This window comes from Ambystoma mexicanum, chromosome 13 (genome assembly GCF_040938575.1).
Source record: "Ambystoma mexicanum isolate Mex_15411 chromosome 13, UKY_AmexF1_1, whole genome shotgun sequence".
In the NCBI taxonomy this organism is placed as follows: Eukaryota; Metazoa; Chordata; class Amphibia; order Caudata; family Ambystomatidae; genus Ambystoma; species Ambystoma mexicanum.
In genome coordinates, this window is record NC_090938.1 from 681,196,120 (window position 1) to 681,210,877 (window position 14,758).

The 14,758-nt window shown below is 50.7% G+C and overlaps 1 protein-coding gene across 2 annotated transcripts in view; it reads right to left on the reverse strand.

Annotated features, from left to right (window-relative positions):
- Positions 1-14,758, reverse strand: part of FBXL20 (F-box and leucine rich repeat protein 20) — an 867,163-nt gene that overhangs the window by 239,974 nt on the left and 612,431 nt on the right. For both annotated transcript variants that reach the window (XR_011283101.1, XM_069634719.1), the window contains exons 5-7: positions 11,543-11,637; positions 5,138-5,206; positions 1,054-1,149 (exon numbers count right to left, since the gene is read on the reverse strand). Coding sequence is in view for 1 of the 2 variants with exons in the window: in XM_069634719.1 (XP_069490820.1) it covers positions 1,054-1,149; positions 5,138-5,206; positions 11,543-11,637 (260 nt within the window). In the remaining variant the exon portion in view is untranslated. The remainder of the gene's footprint in view (positions 1-1,053; positions 1,150-5,137; positions 5,207-11,542; positions 11,638-14,758) is intronic.

Below are 14,758 nucleotides of genomic sequence, written 5' to 3' on the forward strand. Positions count from 1 at the left end.
CAATGGGGTAAAGGCCTAACCTCCCTGCCCATAGGAAGCGGCTCCCCTTCAGGGAGAAGGGACGACATCCAAGGATTTGTCACACTACCAATAAGAAACATTGGGCAACTAATGAAGCAAATCTGCTTGCACACCCGGTGAAGACAAAACTTAAGATGCCACCAGCCTACTCATTAAACTAATGTAGGGTGATCTAGTCACCCTTCTGACAAAATGTGGTACTTATAATGCACCCCTGTCCTGTTATCTATATGAGCTACCATAGGACCATACATTAAGGTTGCAGTGGTAGTGGGACTTAAGTGGAAGCCTCTTGGACTACAAAAAGCAGTGAGATCCTAGAAACCAAAGGGGGAAAAGGCAAAAAGTTTATGGGTACCATAAAAGATGGCAAAACACCCAAAAATGGCATTCTTCCCCCAACAATTATCTTTTAAACCAAGGGTGTAACTGTGGGGGATTAACTGAACTTCACAACCAGCCTTCCTCCCTCCCTAGAGTTAAGCCAAATTTTTCTGCCACAGGTACCACTATAGAGAATCGTTCCCTTTTTTTATTCAGAAACCCGGCTCTTCTGAACCATACCTATAAAGCAGAACAAACCGCATGCAGTTCACTACATCGCAACAACAAAACAAACCACACATAGCCTCGCACAACAGCATATGACTGCTACCAACCAGAAAGCACACCTAAACTCAGCAAACTGTGTTAACCCAACTGAGGCTGCCAACGGCACATCACAACTCTCTTGCTACGTTCCTGCTCAGCTTCACCAACCCACCCTACCCTGCTTTCCTTTAAGATCCACCAGAGCGCCAGACGACCACTCTGGTGGTGATAGTGTGCAGTATAAATATCCTTTAACATGAACATTACTTTACATCCCTCAGCAGAGGGCTACGGAACTCTTGCTCCAACAGGCATATTGATACAGAGATGCAGCAAACTTCACATTACTGGTTCCAGGAACATGTCTGATGCATACATGCAGTGAGCCTCACCTCTGGTTTTAATAAAAGGGTGTATACTGTGGTATGGTTAAAGCCTTACCTCAGTGCTTTCAGAGACATGTTGGAGACAGACGTGCAAGAGGCCAGATCCAGCTGTCTCAATTTAGAGCAAAACTTGCTGAGACTAGCACATGTTCTGGAAAAGATAAATTCTTATGTTAAAACCTAATTTTGCAGATTAGAGGAATGTCCAAAAAAAATCCATGACTTGCTGACCCATGAATACACAAAGCATTTCTCTGCCACAACTTCCTATGAAACTCTTCCACATCCAGGCACATTTATACCTGAACCCCTGCTGAACATTTAACATTGAATCCCCAAAGTAACCTTCATTTTGTAAATTTAATTTATAAGGAACAAGTTACTTACCTGTAACTGTTGTTCTCCAGCATGGGTCTGGCATGGATTCACATGCTCATGAATATTCCCCGTCGTCAGGCTGGGAATCCTCGGTAAAGAAAAAAATCATTATCAGTTTCGTTTCTAAGCATCTCTTACCTCCTCACCAGGCTCACCTTAGGCGAACAGGTTGCGCAGCACTGCTTGGCCGACCCTGGACTCCTCCCTGGAATCCCGATCGACGCAGTAGAATCTCGTGAAGGTGTGCGTCGACCTCCACGTAGCAGCCCTGCAGATGTCCAGCAGGGGCACACCAGATAAAAACGCCATAGTAGCAGCGATCTCTCTGGTCGAATGGGCTCTCGGACGGCCTGGCAGCGGTCGGTTAGCCAACCGGTGGCAGTGCATGATGCAGCCGGAGAGCCATCTGGAAAAGGAAGACTTCGAGAGAGCCTTCCCTTGATTCACAGGTCCAAATTTCATGAACAGCTGTGATGTCCTCCGGAAACTCTTCGTGCGGTCCACGTAGAACTTCAGCGCTCTAGCCACATCCAGCGAGTGCAAAGTCCTCGCGGCCGGCGACAAAGGAGACGGGAAGAAAACAGGTAACACCAAGGGCTCGTTAAGATGGAAGTCCGACAGCACCTTTGGCATAAAGGAGGGGTGCGTCCTAAGCACCACCCTCGAGGCATGGAAAGTCAAGTACGGTGGTTTGCAGGATAGGGCCTGGATCTCTCCCACTCGTCGTGCGGAGGTAATGGCCACCAGGAATGCGGTCTTCCACGACACAAACTTCCTTGGAGGTGGTGGCCTTGCCACCCTGGCCAACTTGCCGACGGCAGCCCGGCGCTCCCTGCTTGCCGCGACCTCTGTAGGCCTCCTGAGACGAGGAGCGAGCTGCCTGGCGGTAGGACGACGAGCCACCGCTGGATCCCTTGGAGGCACCCTGTCTGCCTCCGGAGCTCCGAAAGGGCCGTCGTTGCTGAAGAGCTCCTAGGGCGCGAGCCGTCTCCGTGTCCGTTTTTATGGCTTGGAGGGATTCATCCACCGCCTTCCCGAACAAGTTGCTGCCGTCGAACGGCATGTCCAACACCCTGGTCTGGACGTCCTGACGGAAGTCGATCGCCCGGAGCCAACCCCGTCGTCGTAGGCAAACACTGTTGCCCAGCTGGCGGAACCCGGTATCGGCAATATCGGTTGCCACCGTTATGGCGTGGTCCGACGCTACCTCGCCCTCTTGCAGTATTTCCAGGGCCTCGGACCTCTTGTCGTCCGGCAGGAAGTCCAATATGGGGGCCAGCTTAAACCAGAGCTCCCTGTCGTAACGGGCCACGATCGCCAGGGCGTTGGCCGCTTTGATCGTCGTCGCCGACGAAATGACCCGCCGCCCCATGGCGTCCAACTTCTTTCCCTCGCCGTCCGGCGGGGAATTCGACGTCGAGGCTCCTGACCCCGCCGCTTTCTTCTTCGCCGCCGCCGAGACGACCGAGTCTGGCGTTGGCTGGGCCCTGAGGCACAGGGAAGCGGTTTCGGGGACCCGGTACTACTTCTTGTACCGGTCCCGTTTGGCTGGTGCCGTGGAGGGGTTTTTGAGAACCGACAGGCCCTCCTCCCAGATGTCATCGATTAGAGGCACCGCGATGACAGTCTTCCTCTTGGCCTCCCGACGCTGATAGAGGAAACCTTCCTTCTTCTGCTCCTCCGGGCAGAGATAGAACAATTCGGACGCCCTGGCGATCATGGCGTGGAATGAGCCAATCTCGTCGGGCAGCGAGGCCCGGGAGACGGGAGACCCGTTCCGTCGTCGTCGCCCTCAGAACCTGTCATCGAGCCCAACGCACCGTCATCTCCCGACTCGTGGGAGGATGAGGAGGGAACTGTAGGCCTTACGGGGGCGAGCGGAGGAGAGGGTTGGGTCCTCCGTCGTTTGTTCTGAGGACTTCCTGACGGGCCAGGCTGCGGGTCCTCCGGCCTGGGCCGTGGGAACCTCGTCCTTATCTCAGAGCATAAGGACTGGATCGCAGACAAAATGGCCGCCGAGCCATCCTGAGGCCTAGGTCCCGGCCGCGCCGGAAGGGAAGGCTGCTCTTCCTCGCCATCGTTGTCTTCCTCGGTTATATCCCGAGGATCTTCCTTACGCGATCGAACCTTCTCGAATTGGACTTCGAGGTTCCTCACGGCCTCGGTCAGTTCCTCCTCCGAGGCTGACTCGGAGCTCGAGGAGGCTACCGTGCCCCCCTCGCTTCTTCCATCATGGCGGCCACGACGATGGGCTGAAAAGAGGATTCCCTCCTTGGCGGCAGGGAAACTCGAGTCCCGGAGGCAGTCTCCGCTGGCAGGGTCTCTGCCGGCTTGGCCAGAGTCGCCGCGATCGCCTCGATAGAGGCCTTTGCCTGCTGGGTAGGGGCCTTCACCACCTTCGGTGCGTCCCGGGCCTTCTCCTCTTCCTCTTCCCCGGAGCGCTGGCTCGTGGTTGACGGTGCCGGGGAAGTTGCGCCCTGCCTGGCGACCGAAGAGCCCGACCTTTCGGCACTCCCGGAGCCAGCGGACTCGCGGCGCTTGCCCTGGTGTTGGGCCCCCGTCGCCGGGGCGCCCGCACAGGACTTAGAAGCCTGCTCGGACCCTTTCTTCTTCTTCTCACCTGTTGAGGCCTTCTCCAACCAGCTGGCGAGACGGGATCGACGGTCCCTCATGGTCCGCTCCGACAAGTTCTTGCAGAACTGGCACTCCTTCTCTACATGAGTCTTGTCCCCATGAAGACAGTAGAGGCATCGCAAATGTTCATCTTCCTTAAACACATTCTGCAGCCCGCATTCAGGGCAGCTGCGAAACAGCTTGGGTCCGGGCGACAAACTCGCATCCTGGGCCATCTCGAAGTAGGCCGCGAATCTTCTGGAATCCTCCAAGAAGTTGATTCGATGAAATCTTCACCCTTGAGGGGCGTAGGAAAATCCCGCAATGGGTAGCCGTTAACGGGAGTAGAAACGGTGGAGCTTGAGGCTCGATTAACCGAAAAAATGTGAAAATTCACCTGAAAAAGCACGAAACACGCAGTAAAAGCTCGAGAGCCAAGCACGAGGACTCCCAACACTTGAACGTGTGGTAAAAATCTGAAGATGGCTGCCAGAGGCGGGGCTTAGGTAGAGGGCAGTCATTGGCTGTGGTCAGTATGACGCAGAGATCAGTGATTGGTTACTACTACGAAAGACAGATCAGAAACGAAACTGATACCGATTTTTTCTTTACCGAGGATTCCCAGCCTGACGGGGAATATTCATGAGCATGTGAATCCATGCCAGACCCCATGCTGGAGAAATTTAGTACCATGAAAAAGTGAACCGGAGAACCAGTCCGTAATCTAGGTAATCGGGTACAGTTTTAAGACCAAGTCCTGTTTTTGAAGGAAAACAGAGCTTGGGTGTTTTAAGGCAGCAGCACCCTTTTTAAAAGCTACAGTTAAATGCTGGCTTTAAAAAAACAGCTTCTTGAGGCTGGTTATGCAGTAGTTTTGTCCCCAAAATCCATGGCACTCACAAATGATCTACCCTCAAACCAGGCCAAGTGACCATCATTCCTTTTTAATCACAAATCAATGAAGCAGTTAGACAACCCACAATTGCTAAGGCCTTAATACTTCCATGAAGTCAACAGGGTCCCTTAAAGACAAATGGCTTTCCTACCCATATCACTCTGCAACAGTCTACCTTTCACACACTCCCCCATAACCTCAAGTTCCACGCAAAACGCACATCACACCTTTTACTGCTGCTGATATGACTTACGCATCTGTAATTTTGGTGCAGCCATTCAGATTTAACAGTTCAATGTTCCTGCAGTTCTGTGCAAATGTCCTTTAAATGAGAAAAAAATAATAACACAAAAAACACGGTTCAGAACAGGAAACTGGACAAAGAACAGACAGTGAATAAAAGTCAGACCTCACCTCCCCCAGAGCACCACCACCTCTCGGAAAACCAGACAAGTGGAAATGCATCCACAAGAAGTTATCTAAACATATCTGCCCTGGGAATTCACAGAGATCAACAGCCACATCTCTAAAAAGCAGACCCAATCGCTTGCATCTCAGGACAGCACACAGTAATGACAAACAAGTGGGCAAACTCCCAGACAGCAATCAGCCATTGAGTCAAATCTTTTCAGATCACATTTTCACCTCCCATGCTGGGGTGGTCCCCATCATTTTAGTAAAGTCAATGGATTTAAACTTGAGGGGCTAAAGTAATTCCCCTCCACAAAAACCTTGATTGAGAGAGCAAAAAAAAAATAAACCACCCAGAATTGTGACTTCGCAGAATTGCAACTGAATGTGTGCCAGCCTGACAGTGAAACTGCAGTACAGAAATCTGAGGCTTCCAACAGCAAATCTGTGACGCAATACATCTCTTGTAGATTATAGATTGGTCCATAAGCATCATGTTCACAGAGCATGTTGTTCTTATATCACAAGTGACGGAAAGGCAGACAGACAGCAAGGAACAAGTTACTTACCTGTAACTCCTGTTCTCCAGCATGGGTCCGGCATGGATTCACATGCTCATGAACATTCCCCGTCATCAAGCTGGGAATCCCTGGTAAAAGAAAAAACTGTTCTACTTTAACTTGAAAACTGTATTTCTCCTCTAAACCAATCACTGCCCTTTGGGTCATACTGCCACCATCCAATGGCGCTTCATCTTCAGATTTGGTACCACGTTAAGTGGCAGTATGAACTAAGAAGAGCCACAGATGGGAATACGGGGGGTTCGCTTGTGACTCCATGCTAGACCTATGCTGGAGAACAGGATTTACAGTTAAGTAACTTGTTCCTTCTCCAGCATGAGGTCTGGCATTGATTCACATGCCCATGACTCAAGATTACACAGCAGTACACATGCACAACCACGGGAGGTGGCAAGGCTCAACAGAAGTAAAAACACCCTGGGAACAGACTCACCTCAAGTGAACAGGTTGCGTAACATCGCTTGGCCAACCCAGGACTCCTCCCTGGAATCCCATTCGACGTAGTAGAACCTTGTGAAGGTGTGTGTGGACTTCCATGCAACAGGCCTGCAGATGTCGAACAGGGGCACACCAGAGAGAAATGCTGTCGTTGCTGCAATGGCTCTGGTGGAATGGGCTCTCGGCGGGCTTGGAAGGGATACGTTAGCCAGCCAATGACACTGAATAATGCTGCCAGGGAGAGCCATCTTGAGATGCAAGTCTTCGACAAGTCCTTCCCATGATTCATAGGTCCAAAACTGACAAACAACTGAGCAGTCTTCCGAAAAACCCTTTTGTGCGTGCCACCTAAACCTTCAAGGCACGAGCAAGGTCCAGCGAATGCAAGGCCCTCTCCGCTGGCAATGACTGATTCAGGGATGAGACAGGCAACACCAAAGGCTCATTGAAGTGGAACTCCAACAGCACCTTCGGCATAAAGGTGGAGTGCGTATGCATTACCACCCTTGAAACGTGGAAGGACAAGTACGGCTGCTTGCAAGACAGGGCCTAGATCTTCACAAACCACCTAGCTGAGGTGATCGACATTAGTAAACCTCCCTTTTCCATGAGAAAAACTTGTGATGGGCTAAATGCATTTGGCTCAAAGGGCACCCGCATGAGTTTAGTCGAGACCACATGGAGTTCCCAAGCTAGGGCAGAAGCTTCACCAGCAGAAAAGTCCTGAAGGGGCCTTTGAGTAACTCCTTAACAAGTCTGTGCGACCACATGGAAGGCCTACCCGGTGTCCTGGTGTAACGGGATATGGCAGCCAGGTGCACCTTGGAGACTTGAGCAAGTCCAGCCCTGACACAGTGCCACAGATCCTGGGCATCCCTGGAGAGAGAAAGAGCGCGTCCCGCCTTGGTTCCTGATGTAGAACATGGTGGTGGTGTTGTCCGTGAAGATCCTCATCACCTTGCCCCTCAGCGACGGCAGGAAGGAATGGAGGGGCCAGAAGACGGGCCGAAGCTCCAGGACGTTGATGTGAAGGGTCTTCTTCTGGCAGCCAGGGGCCTCTTGTGTGCAACTGTGCAACTGTCTGGTGTGAGGTCCCCAACCTTCCAGAGAAGCATCCGTGGTGACTGTCCTGGTAAGGAGGGACTTCGAATGGGGCCCCTTGAGTGAGATGAGAGCGCACACGCCCCACCATTGTAGTGCTTGTCTGAACTCTGTTGTGGGCAATCTTGTCCGTCCAGGATCCCAAGATGTGCAGTCACCTCACATCCAGAAACTCCTGGAGAGGATTCATCCGCAGTCTCCAAAAGGAGGAAGAGGCTGATGCAGGAGGACATCAAGGCCAGCAGCGACTAAACAGCTCGCATGCACTTACGACAGGCCCTGCACCTTCCCTAGGATGGCCAACACCGTTCTCTTCCAAGGGAGAACGGAGACAAGTTACTGTGTTGAGTCGGGCTCCCAGAAACAGAGCTTTCTGCGATGCTCCAAGCAGGACATCAGATCATTTAGGGAGAAACCCGGATCCGTCAGCAGACAGTCTTCACTGCGTGCTGGCTCGCTGGATCAAACAAGCCAATCGTCCAGGTATGGGTCGAAGTGGATGCCCTCGAGATGAAGATGCACCATCACTGGAGCCAAGCACTTTGTAAAGACTCTTGGGGTCGATTTCAGGCCAAAGGGGAGCGCCTTGAAATGATAGTGTTGGCCCTGGACCACGATTCCGCAGGAACTTGCGGTTCTTCTGGTGGATCGGGACGTAGAAATAGGCATCCTCCAGATCCAGAGACGCCAGGACATCGCCTTCCTCCAGTTGGCTGAGCACATGCTGTAACATTACCATCCTGAATTTCTAGGGCTTCAAGTACTTGTTGAGGTGTCTAAGGTCCAGCAAAGCCACCACCCTCCTGACTTTTTTCAGACCAGAAAGTATCTGGAGTACACTCCGGAGCCCCAGAGACGCTTGGGGACGGGCACTACCACCCCCTTCAACATGCTGTGGACCTGTCGAGCCACAAGAGGAATACAAGGACCTGCTTTGGAACTCCAAGGTGTGTCGGTATTCGAGAGCGTCCAGAACCCATATGTCTGTGGTGATGGTCTTCCAAGCGGTGACAAACCTCGCCAGCTGGCCTCCCACAGGGGTGCACAAGTGGAGGCCTGAGTCCACAGCCAGTTAAAGCCTGTTTTGGGGTGCTGTCCTCTGCATGATGGACCTCTGTAGGCCTCGAGTCATGCAGCAGGAAGGCTGTCGATTAGTGGTATTTCCGTTGGGGCGCCCGAAGGGCTTTCCTATTGAGCAACGAAAAGACGACCGACGTTGCTACAGGGTACCCAGTTAACGTGCAGTCTCTGTCTGTCTTGATGATTTGCAGTGACTGTTCGACGGTCTCACCAAATAGGATCTCTCCATCAAATGGCATGTCCAACACTTTGGAATGAACGTCAGGTCTGAAGTTGGTGGCTTTCAGACATCCCAGCCGATGAAGAGACACACTGTTGCCCATTTGACGGAACCCGGTGCCAGCGATATCCACTGCCACTGTGATGGCGTGGGCCGAGGCTACACCCCCCTCCTGGAACAGTGCCAGAGCTTCTACCTTCTTGTCTACAGTTAAGAAGTCCAAAATAGGGACCAGTTTATACCATAGTTGCAGATTATAGAAGGACAAATATGGCCGGTGCAGGCAGCAGTATAGATCAGTTTCCCCATAGCGTCCAGCTTCTTACCCCTACTGGTCCGGAGGCACCATGGACGAGAATGACTGGTTCACAGAGCGTTTCCTGGCCATGGCGGAGATCACAGAGTCAGGTGATTGATGGGCCCTCAGGCACTTGGGTGCCAAGTCCAGAACTCTATTTCTTCCCGAGCCTGCCCCGCTTGGGTGGAGTAGTGCTCTGATTCTTCATTAGGTTCAGGCCCTCATCCCAGATATCGTCCAGCAAGGGGACGGACATGATTGTCTTCTGTCTGGACTCACAGCGTTGGTAAAGGAATCCTTCCTTTGTCATCTCCTCAGGCACCAGTTGGAAAGGTTTCGAGGCCCTAGACATCACGTGGAAGGAGCCGACCTCATCCAATGGAGAGGCACTGTGCTGTACACCCGTGCCCACTGGTTCCTTGTCAGCTGGCACAAAGTCATTGGCTTAGTCGGTGTCCGTCGCTGTATCCTTGCCCGCTGCAGCTTCCCCATTCGGGTTCAAGTCCTGAGGTGGAGCCAGTGGCAGTCGTGTCGGTTGATGAGTTGGACAAGCAGGATCCGTTGACCTGCGCTTGCAACAGGAAGGGCTTCCAGAAGCAGCTTTGGGGGACTGCTAGACGGAGCAGGGCCCAGTGTGGGCAGCAGTCTCTGTTGAATTTCTGATACAAGCATGTGCAGCGTGGCCAGAATGTAAAAAGACATGTGCCTGGGCTGAGGCGTGGAAGGAATGAGAGGTGGAGGCTGCGGACTGGTGCGCTTCTTCTGGCGAGATGGAGGACCGGGCTTGCCTATTGGTGACCAACCTCCAGACACGGGTCCCTGAACCTCTTCGTGGTCCAAATAATAGTCTTCGGGCAGACTGTCTTCGCCCATCATCGGACCTCGTATAAATCCATACTGGTCTCACTGGGGCAGCCTGTAGTTCCATACCGTTCTTAAGGTCCATAGGAACTTTACCCTTTACCCTCTCTTAGAGACTTCTGGGGAGGAGGCCTTCTCAAGAGCAGCGGGAGCTGCTTCACAAAGTGGCGATAGGGTTTCCCACAGGCAACAGTCACCGCGACTGTGGACAGCACCTTTGTGGCATGCCCCCATTTTGACGAAGAGTCGTTGTCGTCGACAGGGTTGCAGACCTTGGTCAGTGTGGTTCTGACCGTTGAGTATTGGCCGACCGAGCTGCTGATAACGATTGTGTCGTCGAGAGGGGGGGGGGGGTTGGGGGGGTTAGGCAAAGGGCAGCGAAGGGTCACCTTTGGATCTCTCCGTCGCCTTGTCTGCCAATGGTAAGCAGAGTTTTGAAGGAGTCAAGGACTTTCTCTTACGTGGAGCGCACCTCACTGGTAGGCTTGTCGTAGAAGTGGTTGGTGACAGCGACTTTGTCCTTCGCGAGCTGGGACCCACAGCAGCGGCCAACCCAGTAGGATCAGCAACATGCAGCCCCTTGCCTCATTTTGGACCCCCGAGGGCTGGGCATCCTCAAAGGATCTCAACCTCTTTTCTGAGGAGGATTGTTTGTGGGACCGGCCAGTCCTGGGGGGAAGCATGACCTTGCCCGGAAGCAGAGTCAGAGGCCTTGCCAGATTTGAGTCATGCTGCCAGTCTGCAGCAGCGATCCCTTTGTCTTTTTTCGAAAATCCACTGCAGACCCCCCTCCTCATCATGGTCCAGATGCAGGCAATGCAGACATTTCTGGTGTCGGTCTTCAAGGTACACGTTCCTCAATCCACATTTCGCGCAGTTTAAAGAGGCATCTCTTCTCCTCAGTCATAGTGGAAAGGAGCAAAGTAGGCCGAAGCCCAAACTCAATGAAAGATCCACAATGTAGTGTGATCTTTGCTGACAGCTGGTGCCTGCTGCCAGTAGTCAACGTCCAGTCGAACGTTTAGACAAAAATCATTCAAAAACTAAAATTTGACGTTAACTTTAAACATGAAAAAAAATAGCTTGGAGAGCTCTGAGTACTCCCAACACTGAAGCGTGCGTTACAAATCTGAAGATGGTCTCCAGGGGTGGAACCTAGGGAGATGACTGTCATTGGACGAGGGCAGTATGACCCAAAAGGACAGTGATTGTTTAGAGGAGAAATTCAGTTTAAGCTAAAGTGAAACAGTTTTTTCTTTTACCGAGGATTCCCAGCCTGACGACTGGGAATAATCATGAGCACGTGAATCCATGCTAGACCCCCATGCTGGAGAACTGTGCACTGTCCCCAATCCACAGGGAGTCACTGGAGTTCATTTCCAGACCTCTCCATCTTCTAGAGTAAGACACTATGTCAGTTATTTTACAAGCAAACAAATCCCTTTTCACTACTGGGGACTGCAGAGAGCCCAGAGTTACCATAGTGCATGAGCCCTTAGATAAAGTGTATGATTCCATCCTTCCAGGCAGACATGCAGAACTTCCACTTGCAGATCTCTCACACACAGTGATATATTCTTGAGTAAATACTGGCCCCATGGACACAGTTATCATATACCAAAATGTGCCACTTTAGAGCACTGCTGATTGGAAAGAGGACAGTCCTACCGCAGTGCATTGTCGCCAACCCCCAGGCAGCCACGCAGGCTCAGCTTCCGCAGAAAGCCACCACACCTTTTCGAGATGTTCTCCACCACACGGCCCTGCACAGAGAGAAAGACAGCTGAAAATGGTAAAGATTCTCACAGCATTCATTTCAAATGAATGTCAAATTTAAAATCAATCAATATTTATAATTTACCCCACTCTTGACACGAGAAATAACAGATTATTTTTTTAAAACTTGGATCTTATACAAAATATGAGAAACAAGTCATGAAGAACATGGCAGACTAATGCGACAGGGCCAGAGATCTGTCCCTGTCAGGTTCGGGTATGGACCTCTAAGCCTGTGGTGCAAGGCCTGCCAGGGTTAAAGTCGGAGCCTGTCCATCCCCGAGAGGTAGGGTGTGTGAGTAAAGGCATTAGTTCTTTCCCCTTCCCCTTGTGCATGGGTGCATAGCAACAGTACCATGGTATCACTTTATGCTTGCACAACCCCATTTTGGCAAGTGTCTTTCTTTGCGTCTCCTAGAATCTACAAGATAATCAACCTTGACAGAACCATCACCACCACCAGACCGCCAAAGAGTGCCTGGCGGCCAAGAGACCGACTACAAGCCCAATAGCAGCCAGCCACCATATGACATAATTCAGCCCAAGTTTTGGTGCACAGTGCAAGGGTGCTTATTGAACTTCAATAAGTTGGTTGAACGCCTATGTAAACCCAAATCCAAGGATGGGGACAAGCCATGACCATCCAATAATAACAGTCCTAGTGGAGTCTGTCAAAATAAAAGGGCATATACTAAGGAACCTATTGCCAACCCTCACTTCTAAATACAAATGTGTGGGACAATAGATTATGCAAAAAGAAAAGTGTTCAAGAAATAATATATTGAGATAGTTGAGCAGTTGGCTTCCCTTCCCCATGTTTTTAGCACGGGGCAAGGTCGGCACACGTTCGTGCTTTGCACACACTTTGGCTCCTCTGCCTCAAGGATACAGTTGAAAGCATAGGTAACAGGGCCTTCTGTCAAAGCCTCTTTTCTAATAACAGTCTCTTATTGCAGAGGGCCTGTCGTAACAAACCAGCACCAAAGTTCCTTTCTTAGCAGGATTTTCACGTTCACAAGATCTCGTTAACAATGTTCACAATTGGTCTCGGACGATAGATCTCCGTCGTTCGAGTTCTTTCGCCTTTAGCACAATGTTCACAATTGGTCGTCCTTGTTCAAGCTCGGACCGTGTAATCTCACTTTCTAGGTTTTCCTCACGGTATCAAAAATTGAAAACCTTTGAATGTGCAATGGGTTTCGCTCAAACCGTCGCAGGACCACTACGATTTACTTTACTTCTCATGCTTTCTATCTTCTACTTTTGTTTCTGCCACTTCTTGGCTGGGTATCTTGCAGAGACCTTTGATTATTGGACACGTTCGTGGTGCCGGACCACTGTCATTGGTATTGTATCTTTCTCCGTTAATGTTCAAACATTCATCAGCAATTAAGCTTTCCTCACATCTTTCATCACAGGTGTTACCAATCTACGTTTGTGCGCTCTTTATACAATGTTGCCGCTTGCAACCTTGACTTCAACACAGACCGGTCTTGCATCAGTCTCCCCAACTAACCGGCAGCGTTGATCTCTTTGGCACTACTTTGATCTTGGAACCAAGGACGGTACCACAGCGGATGCTGTTCCTCCCCAACTGTCAGCCGTGCAGGAGGGCCTCAGGTATCTGACAATACAGGATTCTTCAGTCTGCTTTCCCGGCCTAATCCTATCTAATCTGAAGAGTTCTGGAAAGTAATGGTTTCTCCGGGAAAGGTCAAGAGTATCTCCCTCCTTGTGCACCCTTCTTGGTTTGCAGTCTTTCTTCCCCCGTTCAGCTGCCATCGGGGGGGGGGGGGGGGAACTGTTCCTTCGTGTGCTTTGCCCCGCTCAGTGTGCTCTCGTGGTCCACCTTTTATCCGTGTGGGGAAGTTTACTGGACCATGGAGGAGGCTTACTGAAGGAGTGTGCAAGGTGAGGTATTGGCTGGCCTAAGAGACTGGCATTGGCTTTTGACTGCGTGAGAAAGGTAAGTGAGTGACAGTAGTAGGAGAGTAGAGTGAACGGAAGGTGACTCGGGAGGTGTGGGTGAATTAGCAGCATGTGTGGCATGGAGTCTGAGTGGCCCTGAGAGGGTGGAGAGAGTGTAGCAAGGACTAAGATCAGAGGCAGACGAGAGAGAGGAGCATCAAAGGGACAGACGATGGTGGATGGAGTAGGAGGGAGGAGAGTAGGAGACCCAGTGACAGCGAGAAGAAGGGAGAGGAGTAGTCAGGTGTGTAAGGTCAAGTGATATTGAAGCCGGAGTATCTAAAAGCCACCAATAATTCAACCATAGGTATCCCAGATAACGTGGAGGAGGGACCACTTAGATTGTTCCCTGAGGGGGATTTAGACAGATAAAACTCTTGCATTTAGACCATGACCTTCAGTAAGACAGGTTCTATATGGTATGCAGCGATTTAAACGAAAATTCGGGGTGAGGTTGGAAGTGTGGTGAAGGGGGGGGGGGTTGGAGGAGAGGTCCCCCAATAAAAAAAGAAAAAGATTGACATTTTGTTTCTTGTTAAAATTTAATTTGTTATTATTTCATTCATGCAAATTACATGTAAACATTCTATACAGTGGGGGTTACCAATCTCTAGTGACCATCCTGGGGTTGAGGGACTGCCCCATCTCTAGGGTAGAAGGAAAGGGAGAGCCTGTAGAGTGCCCCCTGACTACTAACAAATACAAACCCTTTAACTGTCTTTCAGAGTTGGTATGCTCGAGGTCATCTGTGACACTGAATAAATAGTCAAAATAAACAATCAAGTACAATATAAGCAATAATGAGCAATTGGTACTAATAGGGGGATGAGATGAAAAAATGATTGAGATTTACTATCAGTGTTTGCCATCTTTTCCTCCTCTCCTTCATCCCCTACAGTCTCATTTCACCTCCCTTACACCATTCATTTCCCCCTTCTCAACCACCCACCGCTACCTCCCCTCCTATTTTTACAGAAGAGTGAAGATGCATTACTCAACAATCCAAAATGGACCTCTATAAACTAAAAAGAGGCCCCAAGACTGCTGGAACCTTCAACATCTTCATTAAGAACTAGATCATGTGTTTCTCCTGGAACCTTTGCATAACAGAAACAAGGTTAATATTCTTCCACCACTTGG